This window comes from Trichoplusia ni, chromosome 3 (genome assembly GCF_003590095.1).
Source record: "Trichoplusia ni isolate ovarian cell line Hi5 chromosome 3, tn1, whole genome shotgun sequence".
In the NCBI taxonomy this organism is placed as follows: domain Eukaryota; kingdom Metazoa; phylum Arthropoda; class Insecta; order Lepidoptera; family Noctuidae; genus Trichoplusia; species Trichoplusia ni.
In genome coordinates, this window is record NC_039480.1 from 19,037,897 (window position 1) to 19,063,337 (window position 25,441).

Sequence of the window (25,441 nt, forward strand, 5' to 3'; positions counted from 1 at the left end):
TTCAGTTATTGCATTATATAAAAATGTATGATACCTGAAATATTATAAAAGTACCTACCAAATAAAACAATAATTTATTGCAGCAATATTTGTTATCCACTAACAATCGATATATAAAGTATTAAGATTATTTTCATGTTGAAGAACTAAAAAAATATTTTTCATATTAAAACTTGATTTGAAGCGAATAATTCGATTTTTCGATACCTGTCATCAATACTCAATATTTCAGTTCATGAGAGCTGGAACGCTGAAATCTCGAAAAAAAATTGTCATTGTCAAGAAGTTGTCAATTGTCGAAATTCATTGTTGAAAAGTCAAAATATTAAAGTATTCTTCGGATTTTACTTCTCAAATATTCCTTATAAGCATAAAACTCGAATATCTCAAGTTATTTGTCGAAAATATTAAGAGAACCATCAAATATGTCGGAACGTTTAAAAAGTACAATAAATGTGTCGAACGATGAAGTAATAGATGAAATTACGAGAGATTTAAACAGTTCTTTGGCCGTAAATGATAATGTTGAAGAGTTTGTTATAAATCCAGGAACAAGCGCTGAAGAATATCCGCAGGCGGGCGGCGGCGATGCACCAAAGACAAGCGGTATATATTTCTACACTAAAATCTGTGCAATTTTGGGCGTAGTCTAAAATTGAAAATTTTACGTGCACATTCTAGAAATATTCACGTTTCAAACTGTTTATTTTAGTTTCTTCACTAGGTACAGATAACAGATTAATATAATACAGAATGTGTTATCTATAATATGTATGTATTTAGAAATATATAAGTAAGTTTATCAGTTGTCTGGTTACCATAACACAAGCTCTGCTTAGCTTGGGATCAGATAACCGTGCGTGAATTGTCCCAATATTTATTTATTATTTAATGTGATCTTTTGTGACCCTAGTTCCCATAAATACTTAGACCTTTGTTTAGTCCTAGCTACCACGTTAGGTCAAGTAACCTGTAATGGTAGATTAGTGTAATAATTAAATAAATAAATCTTAATAACAAACTATGAGTGAACCTGTAATCCAATTACAAGTGTACACAATACAAGATTTTGTTTGCAAGATAATATGAAATCATCTATTAGTACTCATTATGGTAATTAACTTCATAATAGTGTTAATTTTTTTAATGCAAAGGTTCTAACATAAGTCTTTAGATGTGGACTTCATTGGTTAGGTCCTTGTAGGTATATTGTATGTCTCAAAAACACTTGCTATTAAGAAACCTAAAACAATCGGCTAATGTGAAGCCTAGTGACCTATCCTGCTAATAATGTACATAGATGTGAAAGTTTGTGTGTATAGATGTCTGTAAATATATAATAATACTAGCTGACCCAGCAAACGTTGTTTTGCCTAATGCATTATTTATACTTGTATGTATTTTTTAATGCCACATTATAAAAAAATAAAAACAAACAATTTCGTCCAAAAAATAAAATATATTTTTTTAGTGTGAGCAACCCTTATCACTTAGGGGTATGAAAAATAGATGTTGTTCTATTCTCAGACCTAACCAATATGTATACAAAATTTCATAAAAATCGGTCGAACCGTTTCGGAGGAGTACGGTAACTAACATCGTGACACGGGCATTTTATATATTAGATAATATAATATATCCTGGGATAACTCACACACGGTTATCTGATCCCAAGCTAAGCAGAGCTTGTGTTATGGTAACCAGACAACTGATAAACTTACTTATATATTTCTAAATACATACATATTAAACACATGATTAACAAATGATCATGCTCATCACACAAACATTTGCCCTGGGTGGGAATCGAACCCACGACCTCCGGTATAGCAGTCAGGGTCGCTAACCACTAGACCAATACACCCGTCAAAGTGGGTTAAAGCAAATAAGAATAATTTCGCATTGGCAGTATAATGGGGGGCTCATTTTTGAGGTGGCGAGTCACCACCTGCCAATTTAATAACATTTTCATCTTTTTATAAGTATCTGCTACAGTTTTCCATACTTTGTCAGCAAAATGAACGCATATTATGCATAATATTAACATACCAATGGCCCAATTGTTGAAAGTTATCTCCAAATCTGTAATATTTCTTATCTCACTATGCCCGTCTATGTGTGTTCTTCTATAGAGTGGAGGTGGATCGGCCTTGGTAGATACCCCATCTCAGTTTAAATTAAAGTTTTATACAAGGCCTCTGCATGTAAGGCCTGTGTACCCATATAGGTACAACTTTAAAATGGCTCAGATGTCCTCTTGTATAATAGGGATGATGACAATTTTTTTTTGCAGTGTCCGTCTTGTAGTTTTTTGTATAATAATGGATACGTATTTTTGATTTGTCCCGCAAACATCAATTGACCAAATTACAGCAAATGAAACTTACGCGTGACGTCACGATTGAGTATAAATTTTACTCTATCGTTACGTCACAAGCCCCCTCTCCTAAACTATAAAGCAGTTAATCTTTGTCAATTCTAGTTTATCTGAAAAAGGAAAAAATATGTGTCTCATACTTTTCAATTATCTAACTGAGGGACTAATGAGATTTTTTCTTTTTATACCCAGTCATCATCCCTATTATCCCATAAACTTAAGAGTTACAAATAAATAGTATAAATTGTTTCTAGAAACATCCATTCCATCAGTACCTGATAACGATGAAGATCTAGATAAAGATTACGCAGAAAAGGATCCCTCCGTAAAAGATGACAGCGAGGATGACGTGGATGAAGTATCATTAAAGGATGCGGAGGTCGACCTCACAGATGATGAGAAGGAAGAACGGAGGATCATAGCTGAAGAACTAAAGAATGTAGGCAATGAAGCGTTCAAAGCGGCTGACTTTGAACGGAGTATAGAGAAATATACAGAAGGTAATGTATGAGGGACTCAAGAGGGGTGGTGGGATGATCTAAACCCTCGCCAGGTGGTTCCGTGTGGCCCAGGGTAAAGAATCGGGGAAGGATTTGGGGGAGACCTTTGCCTAGCGGTAGGGCAGTGGGTGTATTAAAAAAAAGGAGATTGGTATATTGGGTTGTTTTTCAACAACCAGCCATTTCTTGACACATTTTTCTTGTTTTTTCCTCGTTCCGGTTGGATATTTGCAACACAATTTTGAGGCACTTTCCGATAAGCTAGCAGGCTGAAAGTTTCAGGGTAGCTTCAAACGCGATGGCAATGCAATTTACAAATATAAAACGGCTGGAACGGTTTTGATAAAATTTGAATGGAGTGTCATATAAAAACGACACACGACTTTATAGTCTATTATTTTAAGATAATTCTGCAACGATAATGAGATAGATGTCGTATTATTAAAATAATATTATAATATTAGTTCAATCGTGTTATGTGTATAGGTATATTTTGTGACGTACCTCCTTTGAATCGGCACATGTTTCCACGTTTTCTATGAAAAGTGAATTATGTGTGAGTGTTCTTAGACTTCCTAATATAAAAAATGAATTGCTGTTCGTTAGTCTTGCTAAAACTCGAGAACGGCTGAACCAATTTGGCTTATTTTAGTCTTGAAATATTCGTGTAAGCTTAAAAAAGGTTTAAACGGTGGTAAGATATAATGGAAAAGTTACAAAAATGTATTTTTGTCTGCATTGTTATCATTGACTGTAAGGGTCTAAACAGACCGCATTTCAACTGCAAATTTACAGTTCGGATGCAGTTGGAATGCAGTTGACACGACTGCAATAGAACTGCTAACCAACCGTTACAGCAACCGTCACACGACTGCACGCCGACTGCAATTGGACCGCATGGTTGGTTTGCAGTTCTGTTGCAGTCGTGTCAACTGCATCCGTACTGCAAATTTGACCGAAAACTTGTAGGCAAAGTTTTATCTGACGTTTTCTTTATAATTTTATCTTTTTTCCAGGTTTAAGAACATGTCCGTTACAGTTTTCACAGCAACGTTCGATCCTATATTGTAACCGGAGTGCGGCTAAAATGAAGTTGGAGAAATACGCGTCGGCGGTAAAGGATTGCACAAAAGCAATTGAATTGGACGATAAATATGTCAAGGCGTATAAGAGGTGAGATTTAAATTGGACTTAGTATTATTCATATGTTATGGATGACTGGCCTGTTGGTCTAGTGGTTAGTGTCCCTGATTGTTATACCAGAGGTTGTGGGTTCAGTTCCCACCCGACACAAATATTTTTGTGATGAACACGATCATTTGTTCTGTGTCTGGTTGTGACCTAAGACATAATAGCTGTTGCCCGCGAATCCGTCTGCGTGGACTTCAGTTTACAGCGTTCGGTGGTCCCTGTTTCCATAGAAAAACCTCTCCTTAGTGATCAGTTTTACACACCTTTCAATTTTCCCTCGGGAACTATTTCAAAAATCGGGATAAAAGGTAGCCTATGTTCTTTTTCATGTCAATGGCTATATGCATGCCATCCAAATCCGTTCAGTCGTTTCTGCGTGATTGAGTAACAAACATTCAAACATCGATACTTTCACATTTATAATATTAGTATGGATCCTGCCACTGGCGCGGGCGGTATCGTCACATGCTGTTTCATTAAAATGGTGTCAAGCAGCAAGAGTTTTTCGGGCATACGTGCCGCCTGATGGTACAAGCTTTGTCAGATTGATCTGGTTCTTCTAAAGGCCAGTCCGGGAAAAGCACTGCATTTATTTAACCATTATGGAAAACTATCCCTGAGTTTGTGTCGATGTTGCTTCTCAGGGTAACTAGCTAATGACCACTCCAGCTAGCTCAAAAGAATACTAAAAAGTGATGACGTCTATCCTATTTATAAAATAAATGATTTTATTAAATCTCTGTACATGTAGTCCCTGGGGGTCTTCTAGATCATTTTGATTTACTTTTTTGTTATTAATTTCCGTTTAAAATACTTCATTCCTGCCAGTCATTACCTGTTTTGTAAAAACTAAATTTAAATTTCCAGACGAGCACAGTCTTACGAAGAGATAGAGAAATACGATGAGGCATTCGCAGATGTAAAGAAAGTTCTAGAACTAGACCCTTCAGACACGAGGGCAAAGGAGGCAATGATCAGACTGCCCCCCCTCATCGAAGAACGGAATGAGAAATTAAAAGCACAGATGATGGGTACTCTTAAAAACTTAGGCAATATGATCTTGAAGCCGTTTGGATTGTCAACAGAAAATTTTGTCATGGAACAAGATCCGGAAACGAAAGGATACAAAATTAATTTTAAACAATAATTTTCAAGGATAATATTGTGATATAAATATATATATGTAAAGGATTTTTTGGTTTTATTTTTGTTTGTAAGAGGGCTTTTAACCAGTCTAACCAAGGGGTATCGTGTTGCCCAGGTAACTGGGTTGAGGAGGTCAGATAGGCAGTCGCTCCTTGTAAAACACTGGTACTTAGCTGAGACCGGTTAGACTGGTAGCTGACCCCAACATAGTTGGGAAAAGGCTAGGTCAATGAAGAGGGCTTTTATTTGACTTCAAAAAGAGGTTCTTAATTCGTCTGCTTTTTTGGATGGACCGATTTTGTACTTATTTTTTCTTATATGATAAATCCGTCATGAACATAATACACCGTGATTTTTTAGTCGTCTTACAAAAGCAGCCCAGTTCAATCCAATGACTAGAACATGTTCATGATAAAAAAATAGGTATTTATGAGATTAGAAAAAAATTTAAATGCAATTATTATTCAATATTATGATGCAATTCGTACTTTTTTAGAAACACAGCTCTGTTACGAGCACGGTCCGAGCCTTGTAACAATGGTGAGGGGCGCGGGCGGCAGCGTTTTTTATCATTTTTAAGAGTATTTTCAGATTTCTCTTGTTTATTTTTTTTTCTTCGCGCCAAGGGGTATTTTACGTCGGATACATGAACTGGGCTGCTTTTGTAAGACGACTAAAAAATCACCGTGTATAAGACCGTCAGACAGATATGCAAAAATATTGAATATGCGTATTTTATTTTATCCTACAAAGTAATGAAAATAAAAAGCATTTAAGTTTGGTGTAGTAAACGAAAAACGTCATTTGCTAATAAAAAGCGTACTGGTTAGTGACGTCACACGAGATTTTAAATCAGTTTTCGTTTACGAGATAAAAGAAAAAGAACGGTTCCAATATTTTTTTTGGAATCTATTTGACGGACAATATAATATAATCAAAGAAAATTGAAAATAATAACTAGCCGACTTATCAGTTCATCATCATCATCATCTCGGCCTATAGCAGTCCACTGCTGGACATAGGCCTCTCCATAATTTCTCCAGCGCGACCGGTTCATTGCCACCTGCATCCAACGGGACCCAGCGGGTCTTATCAGTCAATAAATTTTAATTATTTAAGAGAAATTGATTGGATTAAGATTAACAGAGATTAGCATATATTTTTTAATAGAATTTTAATGGATTTTCTTGTAAATACAAATTATGTCTTTCATTATTTTTTGATATTTTAAGATCGAGTCGTAATAATCAGTAGTCATGTTACCTATTTTTTTATTTGAAAAGTAATTTTGAATACAAAAGAATATCTTTACAAAGTGATGATGCCAAAATTTATTGTTTTTAATTAGGTAATGTTATCGTAGCAAAAAAATAGATGAGACAAAAATATGCAGAAAGAACTTTTATGCCTAGTTCTAGTCATCGGAGGTAAATATAACATTTGACTTTGATTTTATCAAGTTGCTTTTGTATAACTTGCAACGTTTTAATTACATTCGTAGTAGGTTGCAAACGTATCGAATAGCGCCAGCTGCCGTAACTCACCACCAAAGTGAATCAAAATTTCACTTTCTAAATCATTTTTTTTTCAATAAAAAAAGACTACTTTCGTGCCGGACAAAATGTACATCAAATAAACCGGATTTAGCAATATTGCAGTGATTATAAACAAATTAAGAACAGCGCCATCTATATCTTTGAACGATAAATAAGAAAACAAGATGGCGCTGAAATATGAAGCTCTATACAGCTGAAGTATATTTTCTTTTGGCAGAACAATCATTTAATTTTTTTGTCATCCACGAATGCTTGTTCTGAGTCTGCGTGTCTTAGTGCATGTGACTTGAATGTTTGTGAAACCCCCGCGATACAAGGATTAATTTCCTTAGTCCGGGAGTCGCTTGTTTTAACCCACTTTTTTAATGATATAATTATTTACAGCATTACCTTTCGCCGAACCAAGGACAAGTCAATACAAGTGCAACAGCAAAGATAAATGTTCAACCACATTGGATTTACAACGGAACGGCTTGAATAACAAACTTTCTGCACGAAACTCACAATACGACAGTTTTATAAATAACCTAGAATACTACGGTATTAAAATTGTGGAAGCCATAACAAATAATTTCATGCCACCGTATAACGTTCACGAGAATAAACCAATGACAACCAATTCGCGCGGGAAAAGAAAAAAAAAACGTTCGTCTACTAAAAGACCGCAAACAATGGCTACGACTCTGAAACATATTGTAACTACAGCTAAAATCATTTCGAAAACAAGAACTTGGTTAGCCGATTATAAAACGAATAGATTTTTTACTAAACAGAAAACAAAATATTAGATTATTTGATGTTGTATCCGAACGTTAACGCTGTCAAATCGCTATTGGACCAAGGTAAGGCATTGTAACAGAATTTAAACTGAATAAAAGTTTAAGTTTGTAATAATTCATTTTCCTTCATTAAAATATTGCCACATAAATTACATTTTTAAATAAAAAAAATCTCCATCCGTCAACGGGAACAGGGGCTAAGCTGCTGGTGGTCAGGGCTCCAGAGAGAGGAACCTCCTCACGATGCGCGCCGTGTCTAGAAATACCGCTCTCTGAATCTTGACCCAGACGCCCAACGAGAGCCTCCTAAGGTGTCGGTCGAGGCTCTTGGCTATTAAGCGATTGACAGTCACGACTATCGGGACAATGATTGCCGAGTGCACCTCCCACAAGTCGACAACCACGTGACCTAAATCTATAAAATGTATATTATTACCTATTATTTAATAATTTTCTTTTTTAACTTATTTTATTAAAATCAATCTCTTACTTAGCTATAACTTAAAAATCGTAAGCAGTTTGTAATTATATCACCTGTAAGGAATTGTTACACGAGAGCATAGCATACGTTTGGGTGATCTGATTCTAGATGTGACTGATGTGACTCCATCTTTAAATTGTTTTTTTTTAAGTGAAGCTACTTTAGGCACATGAGGGTAATTTTTGTACAGATGTAACGTCACGCCGGTATGCAACGGAAGTGTCGAAAAAGAGAGAGAGCGATCGAGACCGATTGAGAGAGAGTAAGACAGGGCTAACGAGCAAGTGAGAAAAATTGAGAGAAAAAGTGAGACAGAGCGAACGTCGTATCACGCACAGTGCTATGGAGTGAGAGGTGGCAGAGAGCTATAGTGAGAATGATTGAGGGAGAAGAAGAATACGGGATTTCGAGAAATAATACACGCCATATTGGTTGTGTAGGTATTCGTTTACTAGATAGTTAATCTATACTAATATATAAAACTGAAGAGTTTGTTTGTTTGAACGCGCCAATCTAAGGAACTACTGGTTCGAATTGAAATATTATTTTTGTGTTGGATAGACCATTTATCAAGGTAGGCTATAGGCTATATAACATCACGTTGCGACTAAAAGGAGCGAAGATACAATGGACTATGTGAAAAATTCTAACCACGTGGACGAAGTCGCGGGCAACAGCTAGTTATTTATATTTTAATGAAAATTAAATTCCTAACTTATCTTCCTTTTTGTGAATCCCCTCTCTCCTCTCTGAGCTGTTAATTTCATCATCCGAAAGATCTGCAGCGATAGTAAAACTATTAAATATTAAAAAAAAGTTTATTAAATTTTCACAAAAATATACACTAAATACATATGTTGTAATTATTGAAACGCACTATTATTAAGAAAAAAAATGTCAAAAGAAATACCTAAATATTAATTTGTACATAGCTAAAACTTAATATTTAAAAATGTTTATGTAAAAAGCATTTTTGACACTTACTTACTATGAAAATGTGTTAACTTTTACATGTCTTATGTATAGACTAACAAAAAAAAATGTTAAATTTGAAAAACTAAAAAGTTATTAGATTATAATCGCTTTATTTGTCGCTATGGAATATTTAGCTTGAATAGGTACTTAGGATTTTAAGTCATCATGTGCCCGTTACAGATAAGAACATTTAAATAAAAGCAAAATTTAACATCCATACTTAAATTAAACATTTTTGTCATATTACAAATGCCAGCGACAACCCGCAGAACAACGATTCCCGCCGGAACAGCTGTCAGCTGTCAAAAACCTAAACTAAGTTCGGATACACAAACAAAATTAGTAAATGACGAATCTTGTAAGAAGCGCCATTGTGATTAAAGTGATGATCGAAAACAGACTGCGGCTGGCCAATCCGGGAATCGGGGGCGCGGTTCCCGTGCAGGCCTGCAAATGTCTCACTAAGTCGATGTAGTTCCTCGCTGGTTCGTGAGATGATCTGCTAGTTGGTTCTGTGAGACCGATTGTGGAATCTTTGAATAACAAGTCGCTGACTCCGTCGAAAGGCGAGAATATTTCTAAGTTGATGAGCTGGTTGCCAGACGCAGCGGTGTATCCGAAGTAGTTGCCCAGGGAGTCCAGAAGCACGTTAAGGCTGTTGAAGAGAGGGTCGTTCCTGAAAAAAAGAAAAAAAAAAGCTTATTTTAATAAACGTAGGCAGATGCTGTGATATATTTCACACTCCACTGACATAAGTACACTATTTTTTTTGCGTAATTTTACTTAAACAAAACTTAACACAAGGCTTTTGACTAAATCAGTTCGGTTCGAAAGACATTTCCAAAAAGAAATTGATTACGTATTTACACTACATTTGAATACATTTTAAATCACATCATTTCATTACAATCGGTCCAGTAGTTTAGGCGTTCAAGCGAGACAAACATACAGAGATACAATCCCATTAATAAAAACATAGAAATATGGATATTTATCTTATTAATATTGTATTTATTAATCACCTTCTTGTGACAACCTCAGCGTCAACCACGTAGGACAACAGACAACCATCGTCGATGTTAATACCAGGTTCTTGAGCAAGGGAATTGTTACGACAAAGAGCTCTGAACTGGTTCTCTTGGTAACCTAAAGCTTTGATGTTACCTGTAAACAGAAAGATACAACTTTAATATAAATTAGCTGTTGCCCGCGACTTCGTCTGCGTGGTTGGAAGATATATATAAGAGTTATGACTTTTTCTTCGCTCCTATTGGTCGCAGCGTGATGATATATAGCCTAAAACCTGCCTCGATGAATGGTCTATTCAACACAAAAGGAATCTTCGAATTTGAACCAGTAGTTTCTGAGATTAGCGCGTTCAAGCAAACAAACAAACTCTTCAGCTATATATATTAGTATAGATATATTTTTTGTCTTTAAATTTTTTATCTTTAACAAAAGACGACGCCTGCACTTGTATCGCGTAGGTGTCGCAAACATACAAGTCACATGCACACACATCATGCATCACACGCAGACTCAGAACAAGCATTCGCGGATCACAAAAATGCTTGTCCTACGCGGGGATCGAACCCGCGATGTTATTGTCATTTGCCAAAACTAACTGTGAAGTGGCAAAAAAAAGCTATCATACTGTTTTTTATCATAGGTTTTTATTCGTCTGTATTTTTAAAGAAATACCATGCCAAATAAAACTGTATTACAAATCTGTTTCCCCCAATTTACATATATGCTAATTTATAGTAATGTTTTAGCTAAGTTCACTTTGTGGTCCAAGTGAAAACTGCAAATTAATGAATAAATATAAACTTATAATACAAAATCCAACGACACAACTTCAATGATTTGCATGACGTGTGTCTAAAAGTGTTTCGGGGGCGTCAAATCCCTCTAACTAGAACATTTTTTTATAAAATATCTTTCTATTCCTGTTTTAAATACCTAATCAACATTGTGAACACAATATACTAAAATAGTTCTTGATTTTTTTGCTTTTTTTAATTTGGAGTTTTAAACTCTCGACAAAATAGGCAAAGGAAACCGAGTTTTACAGCCAAAATAAATAAAGTATTTACTTACTGGCAATATTAGCAATGTTCAGAACAGCAATATCGGCGTCAGTTTCAATAAGACAGGCGAGAGATCCGTTGTTACCGAAGAACTTGTTGCTGTAGTCGTATGAGCAAATGTCTAGAAAGTAAAAACATAATATAGGTTATAAAATAAATAATAATATAAAGGCGGTACTTCTGGACACGGCACGTATCGTGAGGAGGTTCCTCTCTCTGGAGCCCTGACCACCGGCAGCTTGGGCCCTGTCCCCGTTTCCGGTTGGACACTATTTATTTTTAGATATATGTTGTTTTTTTTATGTATTTGTATGTATATTTAAAAATGTATTCAATATGTTTATGGTTAAATAAAAGAAATAATAATATATTCCGCAACTCTCACACAACGCCATCTAGTTTCAAACTAAGCAAAGTTTGTATTATAAGTGCTAGACACAGACAGATGTACATAAATAATATTGTTAAATTATTATCATTTGTCATTTGTGGGAATCGAACTCACGATCTTCGGTATTGCAGTAACCGCTAGGCTAAGAAGCCGGAATAATTAAAAAAAAACCCTTAAAAGTAGATAATATAATTATGGAATGGTACTTTAAAAAAATAGATAGATAATAAATATGATCTTACTGTTTGAGAAGTTGCCCAACGCTGGGATCCTTGGCTGGCAAACTGAGCACAGGACAGATGAATCAAAACTCTGAAAGGAGAATTATAATTAATTAGAAAAATCATTTTTACAAACAAACTAAAATTAAGACATGTATTACTAGTGTATTTGACAAAAAGAAATCTGTTTCGACAGTCAGGAGGAATGAGAGTCATGTGGTGAGGGGGGTGTTGTGTATGGATGTGGATGGATATAGGGGAAGAGGCGACTAAGGATACGATGGATGGATTATGTGAAAGACGATATGAGTGCAAAGAGTGTTTCTTGAGAGATGACTTCAGATAGAAAGGTATGGAAGAAGACATGTTGCGTCGACCAATAATAATAATTGGGATAAGGGCAGGGGAATGATGATGAAAATCTCGTGTAATGTCACCTACCAAGTTTGTAATCTACTTACAGAAGTGTTAGACAAAGCATGAGAGGCGTCAATAGCGCCAGGGGCGCAGGCGCCGTCGAAGAATTCTCCAACAGCCTTCGCGTAATCACATTCCGTGTCAGATAAGATGCCCCTGTCTTGTCCAACTCGGACGAAGGACATGTAAGCTGAAAAAAGAAGAAATTTAATAATGAATTTAAGACTTCAAATTGAAATCATCGCACAAAGTTGTGGAATAGAACCGTAACGCTCTGGTGGCGCCCAACGTGGGGTCAATATGCCAGTGTGTTGCGACCTCAAGCACTCGGCTATCAGTGCATTCATTGAATTGAACCCACGATCTCTGGTATAGCAGTCAATTCGAGCTATTTTCTCACGTTTTTCTATACACTTTCTTGCTTGTTTGTCGTTCCGCTTAGATTTTTGTAACTCAATTTTGAGCACTTCCCGATATTCTAGCAGGCTGAAATTTTCAAGGTAGCTTCCAACCCAATGACAATGCAATTTACAACTAAAAAAACTTTTGAATCCACAATGATAAACTTTGAATGGTGTGACATTTAAAAACCTGGGTGTATTCAGAATTTTGAACATACCAAGTCCACTGAATTCTGGGAAACAAGCCTTCTTCCCTCTGAGGTTCTCGAAACGAGTGATATTGCCAGTAGTAGCGGCTGATGGCTTCACAAAGGCAGCGATACGGGAGGCGGCAGACTGAGAGTTCTGGACCAGCTTCACCGGGGTCAAACGGTAGTGTCTGGGAAATGAGAGGTAAGTTAAGATTGGGATAAAGACGGAGAATTAAGAATATTGTGATTTGAATCTTGTTTGGAAAATAATGAATTTGGATTAAAATAATTAAAAAATGAAATAAAAAAACGACTCCTGCACTAAGGAATTTCATCCTTGTGTCGCGGGAGGTTGTACAAACATTCAAGTCACATGCACAAAGACACCCAGACTCAGGACAAGCATTCGTGGATCACACAAAAGCTTGTCCTACGGGGATCGAACTAACACGTCGCGCAGTGGGTTTGGCGTGGTGACCTCAACCACTCGGCTATCCGTGAAGTCGAATGAATAGTATATGTTGGCATGTATCAAAATGAAATTAGATTCGATGAGACGTTAAAGAAATTCTGTACCATACATTAACAATGCATGGTACAGAAAAACCACTTACTGTCTAGCCAAGTATCCATAGTTTGATGGCAGGGATACGAAATCAGCCCTGTTATCCCGAATGTCCGAGAGGCACTCCAGCTGACTGGCTCGCTGCTGGCAGGAGATGGGGGGTTGTATGCCCAGGGTGTAGGCTGCAGATCTGACCCAGGAGCACTTGGCTTGTTCAGCGGTAGAGAGAGTGCACCAGCGGCGAGCTGGCAGGCACGACGCGGTGGAGTCCACGTTGCTAATTGTGCGAACTGGAATTAAATAATAATAATAATATTCTTGAACTTTTATAACGCTATCTAGTCTCAAACTAAGCAGAGCTTCTATAAGAGTACTAGACAACTGACAAAAATGCTCATCACATTTTGTATTGGGTGGGAATCGAACCCACGATCTCGGTTATAGCAGTCAGGGTCACTGACCACTATACCGACAGGCCAGTCAACGACTCCCGGACTAAGGAATTAAATCCTTGAGTCACAAGAAATACAGTTAAAAATAAGTTTTATTTTAAGTGTATATGGTTGTAAATTAGTATATAGTAAACTAGCGACCGATACCGGCTTCGCAAGGGTGGACATTTATTTTTTAACCTTATTTTCCGGGATAAAATATAGCCTATACGGATTCGGAAGAATCCCCCTAAGTTATGGTAAAAGAAATTTTGAAATCGGTCCAGTAGTTTTTGAGCCTATTCAATACAAACATACAAAAATACAAAAGTTTCCTCTTAATAATATTAGTATAGATAAAATCTAAAAATCTAAAATATAGGAGCTCGTGGCTAAGCTATAACCGCATAAGTGAATCGATCACAGGTTAAGCTACGCTTGACGCGGTTTTGTCACAACGAGTTCCCCCGTGTTTCGGAAGGCACGTTAAATTGTGGGTCCCGGCTATGATTCCTACATCTTTGACAATCGTTACAGGTATTCAGAAGCTTGAAAGTCTGACAACCAGTTTAACTAAGGGGTATCGGGTTGCCCAAGTAACTGGGTTGAGGAGGTCAGTTAGCAGCCGCTCCTTGTAAAACACTGGTACTCAGCTGAATCCGGTTAGACTGGAAGCCGACCCCAACATAGTTGGGTAAAGGCTAGGACGATGATGATGATAAAATCTAAAAATCTTAGGTTTGACAAAAGAAATACATACTTGGGTTGGTATAGTTGGAGATTGAGATAGGGCTGTCCTGGAACACCACCCTGGTGTTGGTGATCGGGATGAGAACCTGGTACATGATGGACTGCCACGTGTTGGCGCCGGGGTCGGATCCTGTGGCCCACCAGGTCTTCAGGTTGTTCAGTAGGTTGGTTGCAGAGGCACTGGAGGAACGGTGGAAGAATTAGAGGTTTAGTTGAAATTTGTGTTTTTTTCTTTACGGTCTAAAATTAAGTTGATGAAAAAGCGCTGTAATGAAGAATTTAATGGTTGTCTGTGTTTCACAAATATTCAAGTTACATGCTTAAATACAGCCAGATTCAGGACAAGTAATCGTGGACCATACAGATCAGGTGCTTGTCCTACGCTGGGATCGAGACCACGACTCCTCGGCAGAAAAAAACAGACAGGGTTCCAAAAAAGATTTTAAACTAAATATTCTATCTTATCGGAAAAATGCAAGCTAGACCAAAATGAAAAGTAAAAATATATAGATTTAAAAAATCTAAAAACACGTTTTTCTCAAAATGGTCCAGCCGTTTTTATAGTTGTAAATTACAATGCCACAGGTTTGAAGCTACCGTGAAACCGTCATGTACAATGTCACCGGGTTTGAAGCTACCCTGCAAATTTCAGCCTGCTAGCTTATCGGGAAGTGCCTCAAAATTGAGTTGTTAAAATCCAACCGGAACGACAAACAAACAAGAAAAGTGAGTGTATAAAAACGTGGGAATATACTTACGTGGAAGCTACCAGGGCTCCCCAGGGTTGTCTCACGAAGGCACATGGTGAAGTGGCAGAATTCAGAACACCGTCATTTAGGGCCACAAGAGAACCGTTAGGGCACAAGATGGAGTAGGAGTTGGAGTCACCAGGGTTGCGGATCTGAAAGAAGAATTGAAGATAGAGAATTAAATCTACGATTCACGGTCGTATCAATGTAAAAATTCCATTTCTACATTGTCTCGGGTCTGGGTGTTTGTGGTACCTTCGTTGTATCGGAATTCCATAACACAAGCGCTTTAGCAACTTACTTTGGGTTCCGAACAATGTATGTGATGTTGTCCGCATTTATTTATTATTTATTTATTTTAATAATGAAAAATTTTCTTTCTTGCTTCTTTTAATAAAATTAAAAACGACTCCTGCAGCAATGAATTTAATCCTTCTGTCATTGTCATTGGGGGTTTCACAAACATATAAATCACATGCACAACGACACCCAGAATCACACAAACGTTGGTCCTACGGGATCGAACCGCGACATGACGTGCACAGTGGGTAAGGACCTCAGCCACTCGGCTATTCATGCATTTAAAATAGCCACTTGTGTTTCATCAACTTACAGTAAAATATTCCTTAGCGTGTTGCCAAGCGACGTAAGCCACAGCAGCCTTATCAGAGTTGGTCCTCAGGCACTCCAGAGCCTGGATGTGACGGTTCTCGTTCCTGACTCCAGCGATGGAGACACCCATGTTGATGGTGTACTGAGAGCAACCGGAGTCTGGTCCGCAGAGCGAGCAGAGAGATGGGTAGCGGGATTCTGGAAAATTATAAAGTATAATTTTAAGGCAGGTCTTGTAGACTGTAGGCATATGGAAATTCCATCATATGGACAGCAGGGTTAGATCCCACAGGCAGAGTCGCGCAGAGTATGCGCGAGCGATCCCGTGACTCTGGCTAAAGCAGTAGAAGGGACCCGGGGTGTTTTTAGTCGGTGGAAGTCCGACATATCCCCACGCCGTGCCCTCGACGTTGGTTGAAGACATTAGCGTTTCACCCCGAAAAAAAGGGTTAGATCCCAGCTTAGGATAAGAATTTGTGTGATTTACTAATGTATGATCTGAGTCTGAGCACGCAAGCATGTGACTGGAATGATTCTTAAAAGTGGGAGATGTTCTTAAGTCGTGTATAAGTAATCTTTAAATTGATAACCTCAGGATCTATAGATTCGAGTTTTTAAATCCTTTTACCAATAGAAAGCCTTATTCGTGTGTCATATAAAAATCGTCACCCTCTGGACGCAAAAAACACATCGTCGCCGAGTTCGTCCCGTGAAGATGATGCGATGATTCAAATGTCAAAAGAAGTCTTTAAGAGAAATAAGGAGGCCTTTGCCTAGCATTGGGATCTAAAACAAGACACTTACTCAGATCAGCATCCACAGTGGCGTTGTTGCTCCAAACTCCTGGTCTGCAGGCAGCAGAGAAGAATTTGCTGAGAGTGTCAATCTCTAATTCATCAGCTGTCTTGCCCGCAGTCTCTGTATCAGGGCATCGGTCTGTACGGGCGACCTGGCGGAAAAAAGCTTCGTTAAATCGTAATAAAACTATGAACGATTAACTGTAAAAGATTGTCGGTCTAGTGGTAAGTGACCCTGACTGATATATCGGAGGTCTTGCGTTCGATTCCTACTCAGGATTTTGTTTTGTGTGTCTGGGTGTGTGAAAGTTGTGGAATGTTATGTTATATAACGCCATCTAGTCTTAAATATAGCAAAGCTTGTATTACGAGTACTAGACGACTGATAAACATACTTACATATTTCTAAATACATACATAACATAGATAAATTACACCCAGACATAGAAAAATTTTTCTTGCTCATGACACAAACATTCCTGAGTGGGAATTGAACCCATCGTATAGCAGTCAGTGCCTCTAACCACTAGACCAACAGTCCAGTCCAACTTTGAAAGAAAAAAAAATATTATTTATTTGACACAAGTAAACATAATCATAAAATCTTACAAGGAGACCTCCTTTTAAGTAAGTATTTACCTGTGCTAGGAGGCCTCGCTCTTCCTAATTACATCATAAACATTGTGTATCAAATTAATAGTAGATAAAAATTAAACATAACAAATTAAAAAAACAAAATTAAACTTAAGTCTTACTTATAAAACATTAATAAACAAATTGAGATCGATATGTGCGTGTTGTGTGTGTGTGCGTGTGCGTGTTTGTGCTAGCTCATATACTTGCTGCTTGCAGAAACAGTTCTATATCATCGTAACTTTTAGATTTCAGCTAGTAAACCAAAGATTTTTTGCAGTCTCGGGATGTCAAAGGGTATATATTTAATAATTTATTTATTTTGTTGTACAGAGTTGTTGATTGTTGGACGTATTGTCTTTTTGCATAAGTGGTTTTAACATATTTTACAGGTGTTTTTAAAGAAAGGAAGAAAGAAGAAAGTTTTGTGTCCTGTTGCAGGTTTGCTGGCAAAGATTTCTTAAGCAATAAGCAGTACCTTTGTACCTAATGTATTTTCATAATTATATTTTGTTTTTCTCTTTGTATGTTTTGTGTACATAAATCTATTTTTTTCTAATATAAACAGCTGAAGAGTTTCTTTGTTTGAACGCGCTAATCTCAGGAACTACTGGTACAAATGGAATAATTCTTTTTGTATCGAATAGACCATTCACTGAGGAAGGTTTTAGGCTATATACCATCACGCTGCGACTAATAGGAGAGAAGATACAATGGCAAATGTGGAAAAATCAGGGCGGGTATAAATCATAACTACGTGTATATCTTCTAACCACGCGGACGAAGTCGCGGGCAACAGCTAGAAAATAAATACGAGTGACAGCATCCACTCACCAGCTCTTCCAAGGTTTTCAAAACTCTTGGAGACCACCGGAGCTCGGTTTGGTCGAGACCAGGGTGGCAGTACACTCCGCCACGGAGACCCTCAAAGCCATTGGTGAGGTTTGAAGGTACCACAGCTACAGTCTCGAAGGAGTAGGGGTCTGTATAAAGAAAAATAATAATAATGGATTATTGGTTTTAATACAACATATTTATAATGACTATCGTGAGACTGATTCATTATTAAATGATGTAACGGTTTACTCACGCGCAACCGGAGTCCTTAATCATGAGCTGACGCTGAGGTGTCGCGAGGTGCCGCATCCGCAGTAGTAAACCGTTATATCACTTAATAATTTCGTTGCGGGTTCCAAGGCAGTTAATTGTTCCGCCTAGGACACACCGAGCTTAAGTGTTTGTTTTGTTTGCATTGGTTTTATTGTAGATCCTGGCTTGACGTTGCATGTGTGGCGGGCTAGTCCCAAAATAAAAATCAAAACTAGCATCCAGCATCGTCTCTTTCCGTCATAGGCTTTCCTATATAAAGTTCTCACCAAGGTTGTAAATGTCTTCCCATGCCTAAGCAAAGTTCTTACCAAGCTTGTTAATGTCCCTGACGGATCCAATAACCTGGATGTCATTGGGCTGTTGCTGTGTTAGGAGTAAGGTCTCCTCTTCGGTGAAGTAGCCGATGTCAGCGGCGCCCCGAGCCAGGCGGACGGCGCAGTCCAATCTGAAAATGAGAAAATCGTTTATTGCTAGAATTTTTTACATAATTGGTTAGTGTGCCAATCTATTTTGTTGTGAAGTTTATTGTATTTTTTTTATAACTAAAAGGTATTTTGATTTTGAAAGAAAGAAAATAAGTTTATTCGGCTAAGTTTAAGCTCACGATAACAGTACAATTTTGCAGAACTTACTAATTGAAAGATTATGACATGTAATTAATGGGCCTCTTTGTGAATGTTGAATGATTTTGAATGTCTCCGCGAAACAAGGATTGAATTCCTTAGTGCATGAGTTGATTTTAATGAAATAGAAATGCTGGCAGCAAATATAAAATACTATTTTTGACTCTTATTCCAAGTTCAATAAAAACAATTTTAGATTTATTTTTTCTTTTATACGACTGCCACACTACAGAACTTAATCCTTGTATCACCATTACACGAACATTTAAGTCACATGCGCAAAGACACCCAGACTCAGCACAAGCATAATTATGTGGATCACACAAATGCTTGTCCTACGGGGATCGAACTAACACCTCGCGCAGTGGGTTTGTCGTGGTGACCTCAACCACTCGGCATTATTACAGTAAATTGTTATTGGGTCGATGACATAATAAAGGTTTCGGGTCGAGTCTGGATGAGGCTAGCACAGGACCGTAGAAATTGGCACGAGAAAGGGGAGGCCTATGCCCAGCAGTGGGAGGATAAGGGCTGTGAATGATGATGATGATGAATAATTGTTATATTTACCTGGACTCGACAATTTCACAAGATGCCTGACTGTCATCTTTGCCGATACTCTGACAGAGAGAGGAAGGTAGTGACGTGGTGCCACAAACTTTGACTGGAAATGACAAAAAAAGGAGAATTAGGTAATACGTTATATCATATTCTATATTGTAAACGGAAACACAGCGTGCTTCTGGAGAGTTTGTTTCGCCATTTCTTCTTTCAACAAACGCACTTAGGAAGCGGTGAAGGGTGGGCGATACGGAGTCCTGTCAAATGTTATTTGACCTTCAAAAAGTGCTACTTAGTAGTCTTATTTCAAGTAAGACTTCTGATTTTATACACAACTGTAAATGTACTAAAAGATTTATAGAAAATCTAAGTAGATATCTTTCTTGTTGGTTCTTTTCAATAAGATAACATTTTGGAATTGTGCACCTCTGAGTAACTACTGCAACGTTTTAAAAGCGCCTATTTGAAATGAAAACTTTTGATTTTGCTATTCAATACAATATCAATAACGATCATAATGTAGGCTACGCTTGACACGGTCGGTCCGTGGATGGGGGAACATCTATGTCATAATAAGTTCCTCCATGTTTCGGAAGACACGTCAATTTATCGTATTTACGTGTTTTCGTATTATCCCTGGCAATATTACTGGTAGTTAGAAGCTTAAAAGTCCACAACCAGTCTACCTAAGAGTATCGTGTTGCTTATAACTGATTTGAGGAGGTCATATAAGCAGTCGCTCCTTGTAAAACACTGATACTTAGCTGACACGGGTTACACTGGAAGCCGACCTCAACATAGCTGTGAAAGGCTAGGATGGAGATAATTATAAACGGAAAGACAGCATGCTGCTGAAGAGTTTGTCTGGAGGGGAGCTTCTGGGAAGTAATGATTCTGTCCATTTTTGTCTGACAAAACCACGTCCATCAAATTATAAGGTACAATTTATTGGAACTTTAAATGTTCAATATGAATCATTGGCACGCCTTTGCCTTATCTAATATCAATACTACAAATTCAAAGTCACAAGATAAAGATAAAATTTGTTGAGGAAAATGTTGGCTCGTATTAATATAAAATTTATGACATAACCGTTTTTTGAATATGGGCGTTAGTTTCTACTGTTACCGATTTATATAATATTTTATTGCAATATATTATTTCACGGTTCATACAACGCCATCTAGTGTCAAAATAAGCAAAGCTTGTATTATGATTACTAGACAACTGATAAACATACTTATATATTTCTAAATACATACATAATATGGATAAATTACCAGACACAGAATTAACGATCGTAATCATCACACAAGCATTTGTTTTCGATGGAAATCGAATCCACAATGACCGGTATAGCAGTCAGGGTCACTAACCACTACACCAACAGGCCAGTCACATAAGAAGACTTACATCATCATTGGCCTAACCTTTTTCCAACTATTTTGGGATCGTCTTCCAGTGTAACCGTTTTCCGCTAAGTACCAGTGTTTTACAAGGAGCGACTGCCTATCTGACCTCCTCAACCCCGTTACCTGGGCAACACGATACCCCTTAGTTAGACTGGTTGTCAGACTTTTCAAGCTTCTTACTAAATGTAACGACTGTCAGAGATGTAGGAATAACAACCGGGACACACAATTTAACGTGCCTTCCGAAACACGGAGGAACTCGTTATGACAAAGATGGTCACCCATCTACGGACCGCGTCAAGCATAGCTTAACCAGTGATCGATTCACTTATGCTGTTATAGCTTAGCTACTACGCTACGAGCTAATACGAACGTGATACAACATCCGGTATGACTATCTAAACAACTTCATTAATCAGATCTTTCTCAGAAATATTTACTCAGAGATAGTATTCGTAAAACAAATTGTTGCGATAACACTGTCTTGAGCAAATATGGAGATTTACTTGTCTCAATTCTTATTGTCAAGAAATCCTTTTGTCAATATTGAATGGTTTATTTTCATGATTAAAAACAGGAAGTTTAATTACACAGATATTAAAAGCGAAAGTGTTTTATCTCTTTAATTTTGTATGAAATTCTGTTTGGACTTTTATTTCTATAACTTTTGTTTTAATAAACGATTCCCGCAGTAAGGAATTTAATCCTTAAATCGCGGGGGGTTTCACAAACATTCAAATCACATGCACAAGACATCCAGACTCAGGACAAGCATTCGTGGATCACACAAAGGCTTGTCCTACGCGGGGATCGAGATGGCTCGGCTGTTCGTACCGTCTTATGAGCGTAACATAGCCGACAGTTTGCATTTACATAGATACTTCTAATATCAATCACGATTTTAATTGGATTAACTATAGTTTTTTGTGCAATACTTAATCTACCTTGTACCTATTATGAGCAGTGGTAGCAGTATTTCTAAATACATAAGACTAGCCTTTCGCCCGCGGCTTCGACCGCTTCGATGTCGATTATATCGCGTTTTCAAGAGAACTCTTCAGAAGTCCGTGATAAAAACTCTATCTCTGTACCAAATTTTATTAAAATCAGTTCAGTGGTTTAGACCTGAAGTTACTTTCGCATTTATAATATTATTATTAGTAGGCATAGATCAAATACACCCAGACACAGAACGAATGATCGTGCTGATCACACAATTAGTCATTTATTCATTAACAAGAAGTTTTGTATCCTGAGTGGGAATCGATATCCATCGATATCGATCCAACCTTCGGCATAGCAGTCAGGGCCACTAACCACTGGACCAACAGGCCAGTCTAATTTATATATATACTCATATGATCAAAATACCTCAACTATCTTTATAGGAAGGGTGACATCATATCACTTTAGCTGAAACCATTTCAATGTTCGATTTTATCAAGAAACGCACTTGGAAACAGTGTGAGTAGCCTTAGCAATAAACACTAGACATTGCTATCATTTAAAATAACCTAGATTATAAGATAACCTTCGTTTAGTAATTGAATTGAAGGGCATTAATATATATGTTTGAAATTCCTTTTATTAGATTTCATGGGCAGTATTATAGACAACTAATGCTGAAAGAGCAAGCCCCAATTCCGTTATTTACAATGGCCGATGAATAAATGGAAATAGGATTAAGTGACACTATTCGTAGTCTCCTAAGCATGTTTCGAAAACAATAATAATTGGAAATTCAGTATGGGACGGAACACTTACTATCAATACACTGAATTTCCAATTATTGTGTAAAAAAAAGTGCTTGGGAGAATACAAATAGTGTCTGTCTTTGTTATAACGAGTTCCTCGGTGTTTCGGATGGCACATTAAATTGTGGGTCCTGGCTGTCATTCCAACATATTTGACAGTCGCTACGTACAGGTAGTCAGAAATTTGAAAGTCTGACAACCAGTCTAACCAAGGGGTATCGTGTTGCCCAGGTAACTGGGTTGAGGAGGTCAGATAGGCAGTCGCTCGTTGTAAAACACTGGTTCTTAGCTGAAACCGGTTGGACTGGAGCCGACCCCAACATAGTTGGGAAAAGGCTAGGCTGATGATCTGGTGAATTTTCACTTAGTAACAATAATAATTAACATTTAAAATTATCATCATGAACAATAAAACCTTATCTATACTCTCGCATATTTCTACAATGATAGCGTAGGTACCTGAATATCATATAATTAGACCAACCTACATATATATTGGTTATCATTCCAATCATTTAGATCATCGATTTTGACAAAAATACTACTAAACTTGTAAATATGGGAAAACCGAATTTAAAAACATAAAATGAACAATTGACAAAAAAAAAAGATTCACCAAAAATTGATCGCCCATCAATTTTTTGACCGTACCAACAGTTGCTTGACCTCATTTTGTATTTTTACTACTTATTTTTATAGCGGCAAAAGCATTGCGTCATCTGACGCGTTCTGATTAAATTTAACCTTTGCCGGTATGTTTTATTTAAGGATACCTTGTTATACAGTAACATGTGTTGTGTTGTCAGATAGACAGTCACTCCTTAACCAGGATGACCAGAAACCGATACCAAAATATCATAATAAAATTATAAATTTAATCGGAATCGTATAACTAAGCACCAAAGCATTCACAATCACCGATCGGCCGCCATTTTTTCTTATCAAATCGATCGAAATCGATAATCCTGTTAGTTACATAATACTTACAATTTTGCGCGGACGCCGCCCCGACCACTAAAAATACTAAAAACAACTCCTGGAAACCCATTTTGCACTTCACTAGCACTTGAAATAAAACATGAAAATTTGCAAACTTGACCACTGCCTTCGACACTGCCAACCACAATGATTAATAATATTTAAAGTGTGTGTGTTAGTCTATATCAGTTCGTTATCTCTGTTTCAAAATTCAGCGTAAAGGTACACTCTGATAAGGAGCTGATAAGATAGATAAGACGGCGAAGGGCAAGTTATGTAGAGCGGCGCGGTTGGTGTCCCACAGGGCGATGTGTTTAGCGCGGTGTATTTAAATAAGCTTATATTGGTTATAATTGCAATAATTACTTGGTATACTTACGATTTTAGTCTTATTTATAAAATTATTTTCTAGAGTCTTGTGGCGATGACGTCACCATCTAAAAATAGATATTTACACATAAGGTTGTTGATGTAAATATCTGGCGCAAAACGATGTCTACATCAAATACGACGTAACCATTTAACGGTACATATAGATTGTGTTAACAGCCAAGTCGAGGAAGAGTTCTCTAACATTTCTTGAAATAGTAAATTCTATAATTATATAGTTTGAACTCCTGTAAATAAGTTGTGCCTTTTGACTAAATGACAAAATAACATTATTTCGTGTAATTATGTTATGACAAATGACATATCGTCAAAATTTATTAGGAGTAAGGGAAGTCATACCCTTAAAATTTAGTTGAATGAGAAATAAATGTCGTCCGATTCTCAGACCTACTAAATATTCACATACAATTTCATAAAAATCGGTCGAGCCGTTTCGGAGGAGTTTTACTACTCGAACGAGAATTTTATAGATTACGCGATTACCTATAGATTACTCGATAATATGAAACCAATTATCTATTTCATCATCATCATCATCATCAGCCCATATTCGTCTACTGCTGGGCGTAGACCTCCCCAATTGCACGCTATCGAGATCTATTTTCTACTAGCTGTTCTGTTAGGAAATAAGATATTTTCTCGTAATAAATCGTAGCCTATGTATTAATCCAGGGTGTCAGCTAACTCCATACCAAAATTCATTAAAACCGTTTCAGCCGTTTTGACGTGAAGAAGTAACAAACATACACACTCAAAAACTTTCGCCTTTATAATATTAATGGGATTTACTTAGTAACCAACAATCCGGTCATAAAATTCACGTTGAATACAAAAATTAAATATACATTTTCAAAATGTCACAATTTCAACGGCTGCCATGACAACTTGAATGATATCCTTATCTTTACTAACCTTGAATCCCTTTTCGTATTTGATTGTGCAAATAATGATGTAATCTATTTATTTTTAGATTCGGGAACGTTTATCCGAAAGTTTAAAGTCATAGCCATCGACCGGATAACAGCAGTATGTCATAACTTATGGATATTCAACGAAATATGAGTAATTTAATTATTATTTCATTACAAATATATTTATGAATAATTTTAACTATATTTTTCAGTTATTCGATTCTTCAACCTAATCTACCATTTTTTAGTCATTGATTCATCGGACTGAAAAGAGTTCTATAATATTATCTTAAAATTTATTAGATCAATGCTCAAACCTTCTCCGGGTCGTCTACGTCTACTGGTCTGTATATTCACCGCTTTCTAATTGATTTCTAATTTTGACAAAATTATAAATACGATAACCGACGATAGCATACGTTTTACGGCACGGATAGCCGAGTGGTTGA

The 25,441-nt window shown here is 37.1% G+C and overlaps 2 protein-coding genes across 2 annotated transcripts; one reads left to right on the forward strand and one right to left on the reverse strand.

Moving 5' to 3' along the window:
- Positions 1-275: 275 nt before the first annotated feature.
- LOC113492272 (tetratricopeptide repeat protein 1-like) lies at positions 276-5,259 on the forward strand. Its single transcript, XM_026869710.1, has 4 exons — positions 276-606; positions 2,632-2,877; positions 3,894-4,050; positions 4,936-5,259. Exons 1-4 carry the CDS (start codon positions 426-428, stop codon positions 5,213-5,215), a joined length of 864 nt encoding a protein of 287 aa, XP_026725511.1. The 5' UTR covers positions 276-425; the 3' UTR covers positions 5,216-5,259.
- Positions 5,260-9,093: 3,834 nt separating this feature from the next.
- On the reverse strand, positions 9,094-23,856 carry LOC113492254 (transferrin-like). The gene is made up of 15 exons (XM_026869674.1): positions 23,701-23,856; positions 19,557-19,650; positions 18,672-18,808; positions 18,088-18,236; positions 16,628-16,772; positions 15,825-16,021; positions 15,221-15,363; positions 14,473-14,642; positions 13,331-13,571; positions 12,744-12,904; positions 12,169-12,314; positions 11,729-11,798; positions 11,106-11,216; positions 10,028-10,169; positions 9,094-9,681 (listed from the first exon to the last, which is right to left on the reverse strand). Exons 1-15 carry the CDS (start codon positions 23,759-23,761, stop codon positions 9,345-9,347), a joined length of 2,304 nt encoding a protein of 767 aa, XP_026725475.1. The 5' UTR covers positions 23,762-23,856; the 3' UTR covers positions 9,094-9,344.
- Positions 23,857-25,441: the final 1,585 nt, after the last annotated feature.

What these genes read in the sequence shown, in the direction of transcription:
- LOC113492272 (XM_026869710.1), top strand. Translation starts at nt 426, where the DNA reads ATGTCGGAACGTTTAAAAAGTACAATAAATGTGTCGAACGATGAAGTA. An exon ending in CGATGCACCAAAGACAAGCG is followed by an intron (nt 607 to 2,631) that starts GTATATATTTCT and finishes AATTGTTTCTAG; the next exon opens with AAACATCCATTCCATCAGTA. An exon ending in TATGTCAAGGCGTATAAGAG is followed by an intron (nt 4,051 to 4,935) that starts GTGAGATTTAAA and finishes TTAAATTTCCAG; the next exon opens with ACGAGCACAGTCTTACGAAG.
- LOC113492254 (XM_026869674.1), bottom strand. Translation starts at nt 23,761, where the DNA reads ATGGGTTTCCAGGAGTTGTTTTTAGTATTTTTAGTGGTCGGGGCGGCG. An exon ending in GGCGGCGTCCGCGCAAAATT is followed by an intron (nt 19,651 to 23,700) that starts GTAAGTATTATG and finishes TGTCATTTCCAG; the next exon opens with TCAAAGTTTGTGGCACCACG. An exon ending in ACGCTAAGGAATATTTTACT is followed by an intron (nt 15,364 to 15,824) that starts GTAAGTTGATGA and finishes TTCTTCTTTCAG; the next exon opens with ATCCGCAACCCTGGTGACTC.